This window comes from Hylobates moloch, unplaced genomic scaffold (assembly GCF_009828535.3).
Source record: "Hylobates moloch isolate HMO894 unplaced genomic scaffold, HMol_V3 SCAFFOLD_1, whole genome shotgun sequence".
In the NCBI taxonomy this organism is placed as follows: domain Eukaryota; kingdom Metazoa; phylum Chordata; class Mammalia; order Primates; family Hylobatidae; genus Hylobates; species Hylobates moloch.
In genome coordinates this window covers 99,164,886-99,187,434 of record NW_026652276.1, presented here as the reverse complement: position 1 = coordinate 99,187,434, position 22,549 = coordinate 99,164,886, and the positions used below count along the sequence as shown (strand labels likewise).

Sequence of the window (22,549 nt, the reverse complement as noted above, 5' to 3'; positions counted from 1 at the left end):
AAATATTTTTGTGTAAGGTTGGGTTGGGCTTTCTGCAAGCTTGTGGTTTCGCCAAGTATTTTGTGATAGTTTTGTTATCAGGCACACAAGCATGAGAATCCACTCATCATAGCCTTCTTTATTTATCAAAGTTTTTAACCACACACATAGGCACACAGACACACTGACACACACACACACACACACACACGTTTGCCATAATTTTGGTTCTCACAATGTTCACACTGGCTATTGTAGAATTTTTGAGACTTGTCCTACCAAGGATCCCATACGTCACCAGGTGTTGAGGTCTTCGGTCTAAACTAGGCTGGGAGCATTGTGGTTACCACTTTTCTCCAGGCTTTGGTGGCCCAGGGACTCCCAGCATCACTTTCTTTCCAGTGTCTGCCTATTCCCCTCTTCTTTTTTTCTTCCCTTGGTGCCCTTTTATCACATGCATTGTCTCAGACCCTTCGAATATGTGCTCATAAATGCATGGCATCATCTCCTTCCCACATCGATTCACTTTAAATTAAAAGCCAAAACTCTTTCATTTAAACTTTGGATTTAACATGCTTTTGAAAGAAGGGTTGAGAGATATAGAGAAACAGATTGGGAAACCATGCTCTGCTGTTTCTTTTTTTTTAACTTTCTGTGTAAGTGTGGAATTTTTCATTCTGTTTTATTATTAACTTTAAGCCAAGACTTTTTAATTGTTCAATTCCCACCTATAGAAGTATAATAAAAAATATATAAAGACTTTTTAATAGAAGGATATATGAGTATATCTTTGTCTATACCTTTCTGCTGAATTTGAAGAAATGCTGAATATTCTTAAATCATTGTGTTTCCTGGTGGGGTGATGGACTGTGATTTTATAAGGTGGCCTCAGCCAACTGCAGCAGCTGTTCCCTGTCAGAGGGGCTAGAGGTTTGGCGAGAGTGGTGGAAGAGGTGCAGTGGTGTGCTCATTCACTAGAAGCATCAGGGAGAAGGTTTTGCCTCTTTGTAGTTCATCTTGTCTCATCAAGTCCTCAGAAACCACAGTGCTGCCTGAGGGTGCTGTGGAGCTGGCATGACTCATACAGGCAACCCGACTGAGTAGAAAGAACACACAGCTCTGGATGTCCATGGGCCCCACAACAACTGCCCTTGACACATTTAGTCCTTGTGAGCATTCGACGACTTACTTGTCTTCAATTTTTCACGGACCTAATATTCTTTTTAAAAGTGAAATATTTTAAACATATGAAACATTGTGGAGAATGGCATGGGAAATACCCATGTATGCACCACCCAGCTTAACGAATGCTCTCCTGTCATTTCTAACCATGATCTCTTTGAAGAGCTCTTTTGTCTTTCAATGTCTCTTCCCTGTTTGGCCCACATTACCCTTCATCGTATGAAGACATGGGTGGCTCCTGTGTCAGACTCTTGCTGTGTCTTATACCTAATGAACTAGAACCTAAGATTACTGTGTATTGTACATCTAGGGGATTATGTAATGTCAGGATCAAAGTCTGGCTTCCTGGGTTTGGCTCCAGCTGTAGTATAAGGCTGTTGATGTTTGGTCAACTCTGTTTTTTCCACACAGTTTTTATGATGGTCTACAGCCTGTGCTGGCTATCACAGATCCCGACATGATCAAAACAGTGCTAGTGAAAGAATGTTATTCTGTCTTCACAAACCGGAGGGTAAGCATCCATTTTTTGAAATTAAAATATTGATTGATTGATTAAATTTTTATTTTACAATTCTTATATGATCATAGAAAGTTGTCTAAAAAATGTGCAGGAAGGTTCCATGTACACTTCATCCTGTCCCCCCTAGTGGTAACATCTTGCAATCTTGCATAACTATAAATACAGTATACTCATGTTACTATAGTACAAGAAATTGACATTGATACAGTTCACAGAGCTTATACAGATTTCACCAGTTTTATGTGCCCTCATTTGTGTGTGTAGTTTTTTTTGTTTTTTGTTTATTTTTTGAGATGGAGTCTCGCTCTGTCACCCAGACTGGAGTGCAGTGGCGCAGTCTTGGCTCACTGCAAAATCCGCCTCCAGGTTCAAGTGATTCTTCTGCCTCTACCTCCCGAGTAGCTGGGACTACAGGTGTGCACCAGCATGCCCTGCTAATTTTTGTATTTTTAGTAGAGATGAGGTTTCACCATATTGGCCAGGCTGGTCTTGAGTGTGTGGGTAGTTCTACGCAAATTTATCACATTTGTAGATTTGTGCAATGGCCAGCACGATCAAGATGCAGACCCATTCCATCTCCATATGGCTCCCTGCTGCTATCCTACAGTCACAAGTCTTTTTCTCTGAGAGGGTCTTTATCAGAGCTTTTCTTAATCAAACATTTTTTGAGGATGCTAATGTATTAATTTTTATCTATGGATTGCACTTTTGGTGTCAAGTCTGAAAGTTCTTTGCCTAGCCCTCCTTCCTATATTGCCAATTTTTCTAAAAGTCATAAAGTTTAATGCTCTACTAAATGTAACTCTATTATCTATTTTGTGTTATTTTTTGTATAAGGTATGAGATTTAGATCAACGTTCATTTTTTGTGGCTTATGGCTGTCCAATTTTTCCAAAGCCATTTTTGGAAAGGTGGGCATATTGTTAAAAAACAATTGGGCATATTTCTTTGCATATCTCATTTGCTATTCTGTCCCATTGATCACTGTGTTTATTCCTCCACCAATAACAAACTGGTGACTCTAATAGCTGTACAGTAACTCTTAACATCATGTAGAGTGATTCTTCCCACTTTTATGGACTTATTTTTTCAGATTTGTTTTAGCTCTTCCTGGTCCTCTGCTTTTCCATAAAAATTCAGAATGAGTTTCTCAGTGTCTACAAATAAACATGCTGCTACTTTGACAAGAATCAAATTAAATATATAGATCAATTTAGGGAAAGTCTTTATCTTTACTATGTTTGGTCTTTCAATTCATGAACATAGTATGCCTCTCCATTTCCTTAGATTTTCTCTGATTGCTTTTAACAATTTTTAGTTTTCAGCATAGAGATCCTGTATATGTTTTGTTGGATTTACAGCTAAAGTATTTCATTTTTGTTGGAGTGACTGTAAATGATATTATGTTTTTCTTGTATTTTCAGATATTGATTGTTGGTACATAGAAACGTGCTTGGTTTTTGTTTGTTGATCTTGTATCATAGAACCTTGCAGAACTGACTTAGTATTTCTAGAAGTCTTTTTGTATATTCCTTGAGATTTTATACCTTGACAATTATGTCACTTGAAAAATAGAGACAATTCTTTTATTTCCTTTCCAATCTGTATGCCTTTTTAATTCTTTTACCTTGTCTATTGCACTAGGACTTCCAATATAATGTCAAGTAAATGTGGTGAATTTTTGAATTGTTCCTAATATCAGGAGGGAGGCATTCAGTCTTTCATCAGTAAGGATGATTTAGATGAAGTGGGGTTTTTTTGTAGAGTCTCTTTATCAAATTGAGGAACTTTCTCTCCCTAGTTTGCTGAATTTTTTTTTTTTTTTTTGAGACGGAGTCTCGCTCTGTCACCCAGGCTGGAGTGCAGTGGCGCGATCTCGGCTCACTGCAACCTCCGCCTCCCAGGTTCACGCCATTCTCCTGCCTCAGCCTCTCCGAGTAGCTGGGACTACAGGCGCCCGCCACCACGCCCGGCTAATTTTTTGTATTTTTAGTAGAGACGGGGTTTCACCGTGGTCTCGATCTCCTGACCTCGTGATCCACCCGCCTCGGCCTCCCAAAGTGCTGGGATTACAAGCGTGAGCCACTGCGCCCGGCCAGTTTGCTGAATTTTTAACATAAAAGAGTGCTGTAAGTACTCATTATAAAACAAAATATGGTTATGGAAGATGAAAGAAAGGTGCAAGCATGCTGGCTTGATAGCCAAGTTGGCAAAAATAATTATCTCTTTCTTTTTCTTTCTATCTATGGAATAAAAAATTAAGAGAAAGAATGTTCATAGAATCATAGTATTTCTTCAAAATATGTTCCTAGTTTTAAAAGTATTACCTACCATTTTTTTAAAAACCACTACATTGAAGCACCTCTTTTTCACGTTGCCCATGCTGTAGGAGAACATAAAGACAGCTCGTTTGAGGCAACATACAGTCCACCAAAGTCACCTGCTTGTCTGTCTCCACTCCCTCTCTACACTGCAGAAGTACTAATCTTGATTCTGTCTACTCTACTGGAAGAACACGTTGCCTACCATGTGGATAATTTGCATGTAAAAGGAGACTGGGATATACAGGCTGGAGACCACATCAGGTGGCTGGGTCTCCTGAATACTGCCCCCACACACAAATACATCCCAGGACACTGGGTATCTGGGATAAATCTCTACTGAGCATCTAGCATAGGGCCCGTCACCTAGTAGACAGTCACTAAATAATTGTTGAATACGTGATGACTGTTTAACACATTTTCTACAACCATGGAGAGCTCCACAACTGACACAGGACAAAATGTTTCTGCTTTGAACTCTAGCCTTTAGGTCCAGTGGGATTTATGAAGAGTGCCATCTCTAGAGCTGAGGATGAAGAATGGAAGAGAATACGATCGTTGCTGTCTCCAACCTTCACCAGTGGAAAACTCAAGGAGGTATGAAAATAACATGAGTTTTAATTAGAAACTTAAAGAATAAATCTGGTGGGGACAGGCAGAAAGTAAGATCACTGTCCCTTTCCAAGGGGTAGTCTGCTGAATTTGAGCTTCCTAAAAATGGTCTTTTATCTTTATGTACCTAAAAGATATCACAAAATTCATTATAAAATGTCACTTACTGTTCCATGCCAGGGAAAGTCATGTCCTTCTGGGACTTGTGTCTGCACATTTAACAATGGGTGGTATTGTGTTTTGTGCTTAGATGGTCCCTATCATTGCCCAGTATGGAGATGTGTTGGTGAGAAATCTGAGGCGGGAAGCAGACACAGGCATGCCTGTCACCTTGAAAGAGTAAGTAGAAGCGCAGCCATGGGGTTCTGAGCTGTCATGAAACCCTCCAGCTGCCTGCCATGGAGCTGATATTCCCACTGCTGGGTTATTCCAGTGGCCAGACAAAAGGATGGCTGTGGTATTGCAACTTCAATGGATCTCCCAAGATGGGGCAGCTCCCAAGAGGAGGTGGGGCAGCTGGAGGAAAAAGGTCTTCTCCCGTATGCACATGGGCAAGGATTTACTTATCCATTAAATTGTCAGCCTGAATGTTCTGGAAGACTAAATGCATACTTTGGGGGGAAAATGTGTGATTGTACCAAAGTTTTAAGCATGGCGTGTATGGGATGGTAGAAGGGGAAGGCACTTGGTATCTGTTGGTCGGCAGTGAGTAGAGTGGGAAAGTTATAATGGAGAACTTTGAATAACTTTGACCCTTTCGTGGTTTTTCTGAGGATATCAGTAGAATACTAAATATTAAACATTCCCACCACTGCTTTTTCCTCTAGTCTTAAAGAGACAGGGTACTATAAATGCTATAGGTAGGGTAAACCTATTATTTGCTGTCTACACTGGTATGTGCTTCAATTATGCAGGAACAGCAGGTGTAATCTGAGCCTGTCCTAGGCAGACATGGTCACCATCTATAGGAATTTCCAAATCAATTTTTAGTGACTTTTTTTTTAACCAGGACATTGTTGGTCATTATATTTTACTAAAATGATTCTGCCGTCGGGGCAATCTCAGCTCACAAGAGCTGGGGATAGTGAAACTTTCCAAAGCTTGAGCAGGGAGTGTAGAGAATATGGATGATATTTCTAGGAGCTCAGAACAGGGTGTTGCTGTTCTGTAAAGTGCTGAAGAGGAATCAGCTCTGGGCATAGAGTCTGTAGTCAGTCAATGTCACCTGTCTTGAGCCCCTTAGGAAGAGTTAATTATTCTACTCTTGTTCTGCTGAAGCACAGTGCTTACCCATCTTGTATCATCCACAATCAACACATGCTACTGTAGTTGTATGATAGTGGGTCTCTGTCTTCCTGTGATGGGCTCCTTGATCTCAGAGGTAAGTCTAATTCAGTTCAGTGTCTCCATCACACCCAGCGTAGGGCCAGCTGCATCACTGGCACCCGATAACACCTTCTGATGGAGTGTGATGGGAGGTGATCCAGTAGATCTGAAAGTCTGTGGCTCTTTGTCTGTCTTGACTGGACATGTGGGTTTCCTGTTGCACATATAGTGGAAGGATGGTAAAGAGGTGCTGATTTAAATTTTCCACATCTTTCTCCACTTAGCATCTTTGGGGCCTACAGCATGGATGTGATCACTAGCACATCATTTGGAGTGAACATCGACTCTCTCAACAATCCACAAGACCCCTTTGTGGAAAACACCAAGAAGCTTTTAAGATTTAATTCATTAGATCCATTCACTCTCTCAATAAGTATGTGGACTACTATTTCCTTTTTTCTCTCTCTCTCTTAAAAATAACTCCCTTATTGAGATGTAAATCACCATGTAATTCATCCACTTAAAATGTACAGTTTAATGGTTTGTAGTACATTTGAAGATATGTATGACCATCACCATTGTAAATTTTAAAACATTTCTGTCATTCTAGAGACCTCATACAAGCTTAGCTATCAACCCCCTGCCACAAACCCTGTCGTCATATGCAACCACTAGTCAACTTTCTGCATCTATAGATTTGCCTATTCTGGTCACTTCATAGAAATGATATTAATTTGTCAGGGTTTTTTTTAATTCTCTAGTTCATGAATTTGTACTTTAGTCTGTATTATTTTCTTTCTTCTGCTGGCTTCAGGCTTAGTTTGCCCTTCTTCATTTACTGTGTTGTGGCATGAATGTAGATTATTGATTTGTGGTTTTTTGTTCCTCTAAATTTAGACATTACAACTATAAATTTCCCTCTGGGCACTTCTTTGCTAAATACCATGAGATTCTGGCCTATCACATCTTAATTTTTGTTCAGCTCAAAACAGTTTCTATTTGCCCTTTTAATTTCTATTTTGACTCATTGGTTACTTAAAAGTTCATTATTTAACTTCCACATATGTGTGAGTTTCCCAATTTTCGTTACCTTATTGATTTTAGCTTTATCCCATGATGGGTGACAGAGATACACTGTGTTATTTCTACCTTGACTACCTGCTATTTCTTGAACAGCATGATTAATTTAAGCAGCAAAATATGATTTGGGTTATCTTAAGAGACCCTAGTCCAATACATAAAGGCAAAGAGATTAGGGCATTGAATTTTGTTCCTTTCATCATTCGAAAGATGCACAAGGGGCTGCTGATCTCACTGCTGTAGTGGTGGTCCCTATGCACAGACCTGCCCTTGCTCAACCACTGGCCTGGAAGAGGGGCAAAAGTCACAGAAGGAATGGCTTCCAGTTGAGAACAGTGATGTATTTTACTCTTCTGATTGGTAGAGAAAAGTAGAATTGCTCCAGGTAAATTTTGCACATTCACAATGGTTTGATTTACTGTTGGTTTTTTTTTTTTTTCCTACAGAAATCTTTCCATTCCTTACCCCAATTCTTGAAGCATTAAATATCACTGTGTTTCCAAGAAAAGTTACAAGTTTTCTAACAAAATCTGTAAAACGGATAAAAGAAGTTCGCCTCAAAGAGACACAAAAGGTAAAATGTGGTTGTAGTTATAGGAGGATGTTTAGTTTTCATAATTGTTTAGATAATACACATATGATTAGTGCACTTCCCTGTATGTTTTTAGAGAAAGATTTTAACATAAAGAGTACTCTATGTTTAGAGCAAGATAATTTATTTGGTAGGAATGCAGAAATTGGAGTTTGGGGAAGGAGATATGAGAATGAGTCAGAGAGAGCACTTAAAATTTGATATGAGGCACAATTAGTATGCCATGGCATAAATATTATTCAGGTAAAACTTTATCACATCACTTCCCTTCAATAAATTGTCAAAGGATAAACATTACTGTTTGGAAATACATTTTATTGGTATTATGCTTTCTGTACATCATAGATTGGTAAAGAGTCATTTCAAGTACAAGCCTGTTATTTTACACATTCTCCAATGAAAGGCCCTATCAGGCCACCTGCTGAAGTGTAGTGTGTGTTACATCTGAGCCCTCTGACAGCCTTGAGTGATCAGAGGTCTTCTCTGGGAATTGAGGCTGCAAGGCTGGCTAACTCAGCTTTGCCTTCATGAGCCCTAGAGTCCAGCTGAAAGATATCTGCAGGTCAGAGAGGCAAGAAGGGGTAACCCAGGTGTCACTGAAGATTGTATAGATTTGCGGAATGTTGCAGTATTTGAAGGTGCCCCCACCAAAGCTGCTGATAAGTTCTAGAAATGTCAGGAGAATAATCTGTGTGGACATTGATGAAGAAGAAGACAGAAGAATAAAAGGTCCAGGACTTCTTCACGGGTATGCAGTTAGGACCAGGGAAAAGACCAAACAGCAATTGAACATTTTAGCCAGATTTGTTTCAGGAAAACATCCTGCTTTCCAAGGATTTAGATGGATATTCTTTCTCACTGGTGACTCAGGCAACACCCGTCAGATTTCTGGTCTCCAAGGGGCCATATTCTCAGAAGGGAGGTTGAGGACTGCACTTCTGATTAACTTCTGACTTCATGAGTCACTTTCTGTCAATAAAATTTCTCTTTTTGCTTCTAGCACCGAGTGGATTTCCTTCAGCTGTTGATTGACTCTCAGAATTTGAAAGACACTGAGTCCCACAAAGGTAACCAAAGAGTGCTTCTGAGGGCTACTGGTGGGGCACTCAGAGGGAGGGTTTTGTTTTGAAAATGTGCATGAAGTATTCCAGGAAGATGATAATTTCTGCCACATAGCAGAACGACACAGGTTTGGATGTTATAAATGGAAGCTGGAGGCACTTTCTAGAGGCATGCAGGCATAGATGGCCATGTTCTAAGCTTAAAGGGCAACCCTAAGGAAAACTGGAATGCCAGGAAGAGTCAGCGGTCTGTGGATCACCTAAATAAGATCAAATGCCAGTTCTCAGCCTCCTCCAGATCCACAGAATTAAAATTTCTTCCTGGAAATTTATTAGGTTTCTGCAAAAATAATTGCGATTTTTGTGATTACTTTCAATGGCAAAAACCGCAATTACTTTTGCAGCAACTTAATGCATCTAACATCTAATCAGGAGGCATGCTGTCCAAATAAGGGTGATTTTAACTGGCAATTTTTGGTGAAAGTGTGTTCACCAGGTTAATCAACTGTGAAGTTATTTTTTCCTTTGCAATGGATAGGTAACTTTCGGGAAAACTTCTGAGATTTGCAATATTGTAAATATCCTCTTTGTCTTCAATCTTTACCTACTAGTTTTACAACCCATGTACGATTTTTACGGAATTCATTGTTACTATGACAGTGGCAAAATGATGGCCATGTTCAATTTCAAGCCACCAAGATTTGGCAGTCATCTCACAAAATTCCTGAATATTTAATCATTGGTTCTAGAGAGCAGGAGTAGGCTGACTTTAGCATACAGCTTTAAATATGTTCATGTCTACATCTATTTCTGTCTGTCTATCTATCTATCTATCTATCTATCTATCTATCTATCTATCCATCTATCATCTATTTATCTACTTATTGATTATCTAGCTATCATCTCTCTGTCTATCCCAATACAACTTGCTGTGATAAAGGAAATAGCCTATTGTTTTAGTGTTTCATCTAGAAATCACTAGACACATATAGCTATTGAGCACTGCACATGTGGCTAGTGCCACTGATGAAAAATTTTAAATTGTATTTAAGTTTAACTGAATAAAATTTGATTTTAAATAGCCACTAGTGGATAGTGGCTACCATATTGGACAGCAGAGCTCTAAACTTTGAGATTATAGTTCAGTTTCACATCAGTATCATCAGGTTCATGGTAACAGAATACAATTATTAGATAGTTGAATTTACCCACAACTGCATCACAGAAATCTTCACTGGTAAATCACAGCTCTGTTGTCATTTCTCACACTCCCTTCATATTGGTTTTGGTGGTGAATTGCATGGTTGGAACAGGCACTATATTTATTTCTGTGTTCCAGGTCTCTAAATGTCCTAATCCAGTCCTGATCAAACAGACCAGTGATGGACGATCCTGAGCTGCTCTCAGGAGAAAAATCAAGAAGGGGCAAACTTGTAATCATAGAAGCTTTTACTATTTTAATGCTATTCATCAGACTACAGTCAATCACCACTCATTTAGCTTTTTGTCCATCTTCAGTTGCTGTACATCCTGAGATAGTCAATTCTGAGACCTATAGCCTAGGTCTATCACCTGGTGCATCTGAAAGATATAATCCATACTTCTCAACCTGGGCTATGCACACAAATTATCGCATCTTGTGAAATTCAGATTTTAAATCAGCAGTTCAATGGTGGGGTTTGAGATTTTGCATTTCTGTTTTTGTTGTTCTTGTTGTTTCATTTTGAGATGGCGTTTTTGCTCTTGTTGCCCAGGCTGGAGTGCAAGGGCATGATCTTGGCTCACCACAACCTCAGCCTCCCAGATTCAAGTGATTATTCTGCCTCAGCCTCCTGAGTAGCTGGGATTACAGGCATGCGCCACCATGCCTGGGTAATTTTGTATTTTTAGTAGAGAAGGGGTTTCTCCGTGTTGGTTAGGCTGGTCTTGAACTCCTGACCTCGGGTGATCCACCCGCCTTGGCCTCCCAAAGTGCTGGGATTACAGGTGTGTACCACCATGCCCAGCCTTTGCATTTCTAATAAGGTCACAGATGCTTATGACCCCACGGACCACACTTTGAGTAGCAAGAGGTGGTCTGTATTCCAATATTGGTCTCTTAACTTCCCTCAAACATATCTAAAGGAAAGGTCCTTTAATTTTCCCTACATCTAACCATTAATGTTGCAAATTCTCTCAAAGTTTGTCAAGGTATATTGTAGCTAAAATGAATTACATTTTTCTTGAGAGAGAAGACTACCCCATATTAATTTACAATAAAGTACTTTTAGGATCATTCAAGGAGCACACAATGATACTGAGTATGTTATGCAGAAATGCTCTCTCTGGAAATTACCCAGCTGTGAAGGTGGCAGGGATGGCACGAGGAGGAGTGGATGGCCTACATTCTTGAAGACCTTGGGGAAAACTGGATTAAAATGATTTGCCTTGTTCTGGCTCTGTAAGACACACATCAGAGTGAAACCACCCCCAGTGTGCCTCTGAATTGCTGTTCTATTTTTTCCCTGGGGATTTGAAAGTTTCACTTCGATTTCTCTTCATATAAACTGTGATGCCCTACATTGATCTGATTTACCTAAAATGTCTTTCTTCTCCTTTCAGCTCTGTCTGAACTGGAGCTCGTGGCCCAATCAATTATCTTTATTTTTGCTGGCTATGAAACCACGAGCAGTGTTCTCTCCTTCATTGTGTACGAACTGGCCACTCACCCTGATGTCCAGCAGCAGCTGCAGAAGGAAATTGATACAGTTTTACCCAATAAGGTGAGTGGACAGTACATGGACAAGGAGGGAGGAGGTGAAGGCTTAGCAAAGATGCCTCCTCACCACTTCCCAGGAGAATTTTTATAAAAAGCACAATCATGATTGTTTCACTCACAATATGTAGTAAGGCTCTAAAAATAAAAAGGAGGAAGCATAGGGAATGGTTGCTATTGACAGAAGTATAAGATCTTTGCAAAGCAGTCCTCTCCCTGGTTCATCTGCTTTCTGTTACCACAATAATGCTAAGTAAAAAAAAATCCAAAAACCTCCATGGCATTTAACAATATGCATATTGCTCACACATATTGATAGTGAGCTCTGCTGATATTGGCAGGACTTCCTCTGGTCTGGCTGTGGTCTGACGGAGCCTGGCCCTGGGTGCGCTGTGCAGGTTGACTCAGCTCTGCCCCACATGTGTCTCATGTTTCAGTCAGGTAACCACTGATGAAGAAGCCAAGCTAGGAACCAGGGTATCTGACTTCTGAGCTAAACTCTTAAACTCTATAATATTGCCTTCCAAATATAACACCAAGTACTAGGTGCATATCAACCACACTGTTTTCAGACCTCTGCCAAAACTCGGATTCTTTGTGGTATAAAGAGACACGGCTTTGGGGCTGGTCTTCGTGTGGCAGTGAGGTGAACACAAAGGGATGTTCTTCAGAGATTACAGTCCAGTCCTGAAGCAACAACTAGGAGACTGTTTCAGCAAGTGAGGACAGGGCTGTGTGGGGTTCTATCCTCTTCATAACTTTGCCTGGCACTGAAATTGCATGCTCTGGTAACATCCAACCAGAACCTTCTTTTGTCATATTTGGGATAGAAAGGGACTAGTTTTTCCTCAAATTATTGATAGAGATTTTATATAATATAGTGTTTCTCTCCACATTTTATGTATATAACAAAAGCCCTGCTTTTGTGTGTATATGTATATATATACACACACACACACACACAAACACACATATATAATACAAATCCTGCTTTGTAACTGTTTTTGTTTGTATATAAAATAAAAAAAGTTATGAACCAGAACTTTGGCCAATAATCCTTGTCGCACACAGAATTTGCTTTTTCTATCTGTTTTCACTTTCTTGGTTACAGACGTGTAACCTCTTTTTTGAATGGTGAAAATCACTTTGTCATATTTTATTTGGTGCTAGTGGTCATAGCCTATTAGTCATGTTTGCTTCCATGAGAGAGAAAAACCACTACATGGTTATGCTAAGGATTTCAGTCCTTGGGGTGAGAGCCATCCCAAATGTCTCCCGCTTTCATAACTCCTCCACACATCTTAGTGGGCCATTGAGCACATCAATGGGCATGACAGTTATTAAAACACTTTATGAATGCTACAATCCTTTGCCAGTATGAGTTGTTCTCTGGAGCTTCTAACAGTTCAACAGTACTACATGGACTGAGTTAAAAGTTAATTCAAAATCTCAATTTATCCAAATCTGTTTCTTTCTTTCCAGACACCACCCACCTATGATACTGTGCTACAGATGGAGTATCTTGACATGGTGGTGAATGAAACGCTCAGATTATTCCCAATTGCTATGAGACTTGAGAGGGTCTGCAAAAAAGATGTTGAAATCAATGGGATGTTCATTCCCAAAGGGGTGGTGGTGATGATTCCAAGCTATGTTCTCCATCATGACCCAAAGTACTGGACAGAGCCTGAGAAGTTCCTCCCTGAAAGGTACAAGGGCCCTGGGAAAGGAGCCCTCCCTGAACCAGCCTGGTTCAAGCATATTTTGCCTCTCTACAGGACAGTCATGTACTTGTACAATCATTTGCTTGTCTTTTTATGTTTAAGTTTTTTTTATCATGAAATTGATCATTGTCACACTTTACAAACCACAGACTAGATAAAACTATAGCCAGCCACAGTGCCAGCAACTTAAGATGAAGGTCCTCAATTATGTCCTTATGGGTCATAAGTGTCAAAAATATAAGGACTCTTTTAAAAACACATGATCACAATGCTATTATGTCCACAAATGAATATTTTTTCCTTAATATAATCAAATCTTCAGGAATCAAATTTGAATAAAAAACATGGGTCTAATCTTCAAAGAATTTATAGGTTAGTGGAACAGATAGACAAAGAAAGCAGTGATGATACTGCTTTGCATCAATACAGTAGCATCATATGCCTGTGTAAATTATCTGACTTAAACTATTCTATGGAGGTGTGGGGGAGAAAGAGGGAGAGATGGGAGATTAGAAGAAGGAGGAGAAGGAGGAGAGGAGGGGTAAGACAAGGTAGGGAGGAGAAGGAGGAGAATTAGAAAAATAAGAGAGGAGAGGAGAAGGAAAGTACAAAATAACAATTTTGAAGTAGTGCAAGACAATTTCTTCTTCTCCTTCCTCATGACCAACATAAGTGTGACTTGAAGCAGGAATCTACTTTTCTGTCAGTCAGTCTCATCACTTATGTGCCTTTTGTAGTGTGAACACATCGCCACCCTGAATATAATTTGAGTGTTTAGAAATAAATATTCTTTGCAACACTATTTATCTCATCTCAACAAGACTGAAAGCTCCTATAGTGTAAGCAGAGTAGAAAGGATCTGTACCTTACAATTCTTATAGTAAAATAGGCATAGCAGGATTTCAATGACTAGCCCACAAAAGCATCCTGTGTACTACTAGTAGAGGGGTGGGCCCTAAGTAAGAAACCCTAACATGTAACTCTTAGAGGTATTATGTCTTTAACTTTTAAAATATCTACCAATATGGAACCAGGTTCAGTAAGAAGAACAAGGACAACATAGATCCTTACATATACACACCCTTTGGAACTGGACCCAGAAACTGCATTGGCATGAGGTTTGCTCTCGTGAACATGAAACTTGCTCTAGTCAGAGTCCTTCAGAACTTCTCCTTCAAACCTTGTAAAGAAACACAGGTCAGTCAATTTTCTGCATTAATAATGTTTTATTAAGAATTATTTTAACTGAAGGGTATATATATTTAAAAAAGAATACACTTGCTCAATCTTTTAATAATTTGTTCTATGGGCCAAGGAATCTATTTGGACCCATCTATGATCTTTAAGGGTGCTTCAGTTCTGGAGTTCAGAAGCTGTAGCATTAAAAACATCATGCAATGTCAATGTAGATTAGCATGACATGATTATCTGCAGTCTCCTTGAACTTGAGCAAAGTTAAATTCAGTTTCAAGTCAATTGGAAAGATGGGGAAGTATTTCACAGAATCATGAGGTGCAATTATTATCTTGTTTTGACTTTTGAATGATGCTTTTCCTTCCCAGAACTTGTAGAAGCTTTCTCATGACAGTGGCTCCCAACCACTAGCTGTACATTGGAATCACCAGGGAGCTTTAAAAATTCATGATGCCTGGGACACCTCAGAAATTCTAAACTAATTTGCCCAGAGTGTGGCTTTAAAAGCTCCCCAATTGCTTCTCATGTGAAGCCAAGGTGGAAAATGACTAATTTAAGGTAGTTCTATTGGATATGAAGGACTACCACAGTCCAAGGCCATCCTTACTGGCCTCACCTTCCAGGTGCCTAGCTCCATCCAACTGGGCTCCTTTTCAACTCAATCATAACTCTACTAATTTTCTTTCCTTTCTTCTCCTCATTCTGTTCTTATCTTTCAAGTCCTAGTTCAATTCCCAAGCCCCTCCAAGGTGTCTTCTTGACCTAGTCCAGGGCTCATTTACTCCTCTGCTCTGTTATTAGTTACTGGAGGCTATTATCATATAATTTCATAATTTGCCATTAAATCATTGAGTTTTGTTTTCTATATTTTCTATTTATCAAGCATGTCTTCCCCCCTCCATTAACAATATCCTCTCATTTTATTCCATTTAAAATATCCCAGTGGTGCCTTGCAAGTGACCTCATCTAACTCAAGCGTTTGGTCATTTGGTAAATGTTTAAGGAGTGATATGCCATCGATTGGCTTGCATACAAATATTAAGTTTTTAAATGTGAACATTTAGCAAATGACATTCATGTATTTGCATGGGTGTGTGCTTGAACATGTGCACATGCATGTCTGTCTGTCTGCAGGGAAAATATATTCATGCCTTTTGAAAACTTTTAAATAATAAGGTGTTATATTTATAGAAAGATTTGGAAACTTTTCTCTGAAGAAGTTAAAGAACAGATGTCATTGATTCATATTAAGCAAGACCCTATAAATCTTATTTCTAGGTCTCATGTATTTATTAAGCAACTCCACACCTTAAGCAGGCTTTCTAGATAGAAGAGGAAGAAGATAGAGATGGTTTCCATATTATTTTCATATTCCACATTATTTGTGGCTTTAGGCCAGCTATGTAGCTATCCTGTATGTGTGCTCAGATAGGAGACTCAGCCCTGAGAGAAGGCGGTCCTCTGGCACAGCTAGGATGGGGAAGGTACTCCCTTGGAAGTCCCAAGCTGGCACTTCTGGATCTCCATGGCAATTTTCTTGCCCATCACTCCATGGAGATCAGAATATCACTCTGTTGTGTTCCCTCAACACTGAAGCAGTGTCTCAATAACAGTGGGTCTAAATGTTGAGTCAAAACACTGTAGGAATTGAGAGGTTCCCCACTTGCCCTACCCTTGGAAACCAAGAGAAGATGTTAAAAAATAAAACGATAATGCTTCCTGAAGATGTCTTCCCATCTTTACACTACAGGGGTTCAACTGTGAGGAATTACTGGTCTCTAGAAGTTGAAGACTGTCCATATAACTAAAATATATAATAGGTACTCAGGATTACATTGCAAGTTTCAACATACACAGAATTAACTTTATATAACTCTTCAAAAATAGTTTGCAATCATACCTAATAATCTGGTTTAAATTTTTAAAACTCATCCATTTTACTTAAAATTCAAATCAAAAAGGACACAGGTTCCCACGAATTTGTCTCAGGTCAGGCCTGGCACAGAATAGGGGCTCCATAAATATTTTGTTAAATGATAGATGATGAATGCTCTCACTATCCAATCTTCACACATCTTATAGAGTAAGCATAAAGAATCCAGGATTTATAATGCTGAAAGTAGTTTTTATATGTTTACAAAGCATTATTGTCATTAATGCATTTTTTTACTTTGATGCTATACTTTCTACTTTTGCTTTATTTAACGCTTCTCAATATGCTTGTTTAACTGTTGCAGATCCCCCTGAAATTACGCTTTGGAGGACTTCTTCAACCAGAAAAACCCATTGTTCTAACGGCTGAGTCAAGGGATGAGACCGTAAGTGGAGCCTGATTTCCCTAAGGACTTCTGCTTTGGTCTTCAAGAAAGCTGTGCCCCAGAACACCAGAGACTTCAAATTACTTTGTGAATAGAACCCTGAAATGAAGATGGTTGTACTGCATAAATAACTGGGGATTCTGTACATGTATTGAGCTCTCTCACAGTCTATATAGAGTGTTATACTCAGTAATATAAAGGAGATGAACAAATCAGTTCATCTGGGGAGGTAGATTTGGCTTTTCTGTGTCTCATAGGACTATCTGCACTACCCCCAGTTAGCACCATTAATGCCTCCTGAGCTCTGATAACAGAAAAAACATTTCTCAATAACTTCATCCACAATCATTAATGAAAATAAGAATTATTTTCATGACTCGAACAGTGACATTTATATCACGTTATAGCTGGAGTATTCTATAGTAAGTTTTATATTAAGCAAATCAATAAAAACCTCTTTATAAAAGTATTATTGGATACTTTCCCGCACATTAATGAGAAATCTATAGAACCGATGACTGAGAACCAACAACTAAATATTTTGATCATTGTAATCACTGTTGATGTGGGGCCTTTGTCAGAACTTCAATTTGATTATTAACATAGGTGAGAGTTCATCCACTATGACTTTGCCCATTGCTTAGAAAGAATATTCATAGTTTAACTATGACATTTTTGACCAGGCATAGTGGCTCATGTGTGTAATCCCTGCATTTTGGAAGGCCAATGCGGGCAGATCACCTGAGACCAGGAGCTTGAGACCAGCCTGATCAACATGGTGAAGCACAATTTCTACTAAAAATACAAAAATTAACTAGGTGTGGTGGCACGCACCTGTAATCTAAGCTACCCAGGAGGCTGAGGCAGGGGAATTGCTTGAACCTGCAGTGAGCCGAGATCACGCCACTGCTCTCCAGCCAGGGCGACAGAATGAGACTGCATCTCAAAAAATATATATATGCCTTTTTGTTGCACATATATTTAGTAACATACAACTGAAGCCATTATTATATTATTAGTTTTGATTTAATGTTGTCAGCCCATCTCCCCTGATATTTCTGGGAGACAGGAAATGTTTTCTTACATCTCTTGCATTCTATCCTCAACTCTCAACTGTCTGAATGCAATGAACACTTAATAAAAAACAGTTGATTGGTCAATTGATTGGGCAACAAGGCTAAAAGTACTCATTCCTTTTCTTTCCCTATTTCTTCCTTTATTTTCCCTTTCTGAATAATCTAGTCCTAGAGCCATTAGGTGGGTGGCAGCCAGATGGTGGCCACACATTAAGGTAGAGAAAAGAGTCATGGTGGTTCCAAGTCAGAGACCAAGTAGGATGAGGACCAAGTGGGTGTTCATATGGAAAAAGCCTGCCTGGGTGTGGCAGTCCAAGCAAGCAGAGAAGGGGTCCACAGAGAGGGGTGGCCTGCAAGAGCAGCCATAGCCTAAATATGGCATGGAGAACCCACACAAGGTCAGGAGGGCATCCAGGAGTGGGAAGGGATGGGCGAGATTTGGCTACATAAAAGGGATTGATCAAAGAGGTAAATATATTAAGGATGATAGAAGCCAGGCTTCTCACCTTTGCAGAAGGGAGTCATGGATTCAGACAGGGAGAAAACTAGCATGAATCCTATGAAATTAGATTGGAGTGGATGTATTGGTATATATTCATACCCTTCTAGATAGATACATGGGTAGATAGGTAATAGATAGATAACAGATCAATGACAGATAGGTAGATAGACGTAAATGTATATATGTGTTTGTGTGTACAAAAAAAAAAACATATATTTCCTAGTTCTCTCCGTTGATAGGGCTAGGTAACAATGACATTTCAATAGCAATGAGCACACTTAGTGCCAAGATCTTGGCTTATGAATACCATATTCCACGGAAAGGAACCAGAGCTATTTAGAGAAATGCCTGATTCCAGGACCAGGGTTAAGAATGTTCAAGGCAAGCCTAGGAAACATTTTGTGCCAGGAAGCAAGAAAATGTTCAAATGATTTCCAAGTAATGTTTGGAAATGGTATTTGAAAAAGACTTTCAAATGATAACTCCAAATTATTTCCAAATGATATTTGCAAAAACCTAAAGACTCCACCAAAGAACTATTAGAACAGATAAACATATTCAGTAAAGTTGCAGGATACAAAATCAACATACAAAAATCAGCAGCATTTCTATATGCCAATAGTGAACAATCTGGCAAAAATAAAAAAGTAATCCCATTTACAATAGCCACAAATAAAACTAAATACCTAGGAATTAACTTAATCAAAGAAGAGAGAGATCTCTATAATGAATACTGTAAAACACTGATGAAGGAAATTGAAGAAGACACAAAAACAGAAGGATATTCCATGTTCACATATTGTAAGAATCAATATTGTTAAAACTGTCCACATTACCCAAAGCAATGTACAGATTCAATGCAATCCCTCAAAATACCAATGACATTCTTCAAAGAAATAGAAGAAAAAATCCTAAAATTTCTATAGAACCACAAAAGACCCAGAATAGCCAAAGCTATCTTTAGCAAAAAGAAGAAAACTGGAGGAATCATATTACCTGACTTCAAATTATACTACAGAGGTATAATAACCAAAACAGTGTGGTACTTGTATAAAAACAGACACATTGACCAATGAAATAGAATACAGCACCCAGAAACAAATCCACACACCTACAGTGAACTCATTTTCGACAATGTTGTCAAGAACATACACTGGGGAAAAGATGGTATCCTCTGGTGCCAGGAAAGCTGGATATCAATATGCAGAAGAATGAAACTAGACCCCTATATCTCACCAGACACAAAAATCAAATCGAGGTGGATGAAAGACTGAAATCTGGCCAAGTGCAGTGGCTCATGTCTGTGATCCCAGCACTTTGAGAGGCCGAGGCAGACAGATCACTTGAGGTCAGGAGTTCAAGACCAGCCTGGCCAACAAGGTGAAACCCCACCTCTACCTAAAAATACAAAAGTTAGCCGGGCATGGTGGTGCATGCCTGTAGTCCCAGCTACTCAGGAGGCTGAGGTGGGAGAATCACTTGGACCCATGAGGCAGAGATGGCAGTGAGCCAACATCATGCCAATGCACCCCAGCCTGGGCAACAGAGTGAGACCCTGGCTTAAAAAAAAAAAAAAAAAAAAAGACTGAAATCTAAGACCTCAAACAATGAAACTGCTACAGGAAACATTGTGGAAACTCTTCAGGACATTGGTCTGAACAAAAAATGCTGAAGTAATACCCCACAAGCACAGGCAACCAATGCAAAAATGGACAAATGGAATCACATCAAGTTAAAAAGTTTCTGTGCTGCAAAGAAAGCAATCAACAAAGGGAAGACACAAACCACAGAATGGGAGAAAGTATTGTCAAACACTCCAACAACAGATTAACATTCAGAATATACACAGAGCACAAACAACTCTTTGGAAAAAACTTAATAATCCTAATAATCAAAAAATGGGCAAAAGATTTATACAGGCATTTCTCAAAAGAAGAAATACAAATGCCACATAGGCAAATGAAAATGTGCTCAACATCATTGATCATTAGAGAAATGCAATCAAAACTACAATATCATCTCTCCCCAGCTAAAATGGTTTTAATCCAAAAGACAGGCAATAACAAACGCCAGCGAGAATGTGGAGAAAAGGGAATTCTTGTACACTGTTGGTGTAAATTATTAAAACCACTACAGAGAACAGTTTGGAGATTCCTCAAAACATTAAAATGGAGCTTTCATAAGATCCAGAAATCCCTGTGCTCGGTATAAACCTGGAAGAAAGGAAATCCATATATTGAAGCGATATCTTCATTCCCATGTTCACAATAGCCCCTATTCACAAATGCCAAGATTTGGAAGCAACCTACGTGTCCATCAACAGATGAATGGATAAAGAGAGTACTCCACTTATACAAATGGAGTACAATTCAGCCATGAAAAAAGCATGAGATCCTGTTCTTTGTAATAACGTGGCTGGAACTGGAGGTCATTATGTTAGGTGAAATAAGCCAGGCACAGAAGGACAGACATTGCATGTTCTCACTTATCTGTGGGATCTACAAATCAAAACAATTGAGCTAATGTCTGGGTCTCAGTCAATTTTGTTCCCTAAGTACTGGGAGCACAGCTGTTAAAATACATGATGAATGCTTTAATACAGGAATGAATAGGTTAGAGGCACAGGGTGGTTGGGTGTTCTTCTGATACACAGTATCTTCCTTGACACATTCAGTACAACTCTCAACAGGTAAGTCTCTTCACGTATGTTACCTTCTGAGGAATTAAGTGGCAGAATATGTCTTCTATTATTTTCCTTTGCAGCACAAGACCAATTGCATTAGTTGGAAAACAGTGCTGGCTGCATTTGAGTCCCAAGCAACCATTAGTCTACTGCTATCACCACAGACTCAGAGGGGATGACACACAGGGGCCCAGCAATCTCATCTAAGTCAACTCCACCAACATTTCTGGTCACCCACCATGCGTACAGTACCCTGCTAGGGTCCAGGGTCATGAAAGTAAATAATACCAAACTGTGCCCTTGAGGAGCTCACCTATTCTACGGGAAACAGGCACAGAAACCCACAAGGGTGGTAGAGAGGAAATAGGACTGTGTGAGGGGGATAGGAGGCACCCAGAGGAGGAAATGGTTACATCTGTGTGAGGAGGTTGGTAAGGAAAGACTTTAACAGAAGAGGTCTGTCTGGCTGGGCTTGGAAGGTTGTGTAGGAGTCATCTAGGGGGCACAGGCACACTCCAGGGAGAGAGAATTGCATGGATAAAGATCTGTAGGTGTGGCTTGTGGGGATGGATTTCAAGTATTCTGGAATGAGGACAGCCATGGAAACAAGGGCAGGTGAGAGGAGATTTAATAGATTTCATGCCAACATGGCACATGTATACATATGTAACAAACCTGCACGTTGTGCACATGTACACTAAAACTTAAAGTATAATAATAATAAAATTAGAAAAAGGAAAAAAAAAGATTTCATGCCAATGGCTCCACTTCAGTTTCTGATAAGAACTCAGATTCCGTGGACTCCCTGATAACACTCATTAAGTTGTTTATGATTCCTCATAGAATATGAACTCAAAGGAGGTCAAGAAAGGGGTGTGTGCGATTCTTTGCTACTGGCTGCAACTGCAGCCCCGCCTCCTTCTCCAGCACATAACATTTCAGCAGCTTGGCCTAAGACTGCTGTGCAGGGCAGGGAAGCTCCAGGCAGACAGCCCAGCAAACAGCAGCACGCAGATGAAAGTGAGACTCAGAGGAGACAGTTGAGGAAGGAAAGTGGTGACGGACCTCATCCCAAATTTGGCGGTGGAAACCTGGCTTCTCCTGGCTGTCAGCCTGTGCTCCTCTGTCAGTAACTGTCCAGATTCCTCTCCTCTGTTAACTTGGACTTGGGGTGCTACTCAGGCCCCTGCTCCCTTATCTGTTTTGAAGATCAAAAGAGATGTTTAAGGAGGAGTAGATTAATTGTTGGATGCTACAAACACATAGAGGTTATTATTGATCTTATGCAGATTTATGAAGACATAAATAAGGATTTGTCCCAGCCACCTTCTAATTTGGTGACTAGGAGGGTTTAGGGACAGCATTTGGTAGTGGGAATGACCTAATTAGGTTAGATTTGACCTATACTAGTCAATGAAAACTCAGCAAAGGCAGATTACAAACTGCTGAACAAGATGGGGCGTGTGATCCTCATCCCCTTCCCAGGTTCTGGGGATTCTGGGTGCAGGAGGGAGCAGCTTGGGTTTTTGTCTCATTACCTTCGTTTTCTGGGTTCTCTGTCTGCTGGAAGGGATGTGTAGAAGTTTGTCCCCTGTGGACCTGGTGGTTCCTGCTCCCCTAACTT

At 39.7% G+C, this 22,549-nt stretch overlaps 1 protein-coding gene across 1 annotated transcript in view; it reads left to right on the top strand.

Annotated features, from left to right (window-relative positions):
* LOC116810916 (cytochrome P450 3A7) overlaps window positions 1-16,993 on the top strand; it is a 104,694-nt gene extending 87,701 nt beyond the window's left edge. Inside the window, exons 7-13 of the mRNA XM_032756001.2 lie at window positions 6,225-6,373; window positions 7,467-7,594; window positions 8,613-8,679; window positions 11,275-11,435; window positions 12,911-13,137; window positions 14,187-14,349; window positions 16,584-16,993. Coding sequence (XP_032611892.2) covers window positions 6,225-6,373; window positions 7,467-7,594; window positions 8,613-8,679; window positions 11,275-11,435; window positions 12,911-13,137; window positions 14,187-14,349; window positions 16,584-16,679 — 991 coding nt within the window. The 3' untranslated portion in view covers window positions 16,680-16,993. The remainder of the gene's footprint in view (window positions 1-6,224; window positions 6,374-7,466; window positions 7,595-8,612; window positions 8,680-11,274; window positions 11,436-12,910; window positions 13,138-14,186; window positions 14,350-16,583) is intronic.
* Window positions 16,994-22,549: the final 5,556 nt, after the last annotated feature.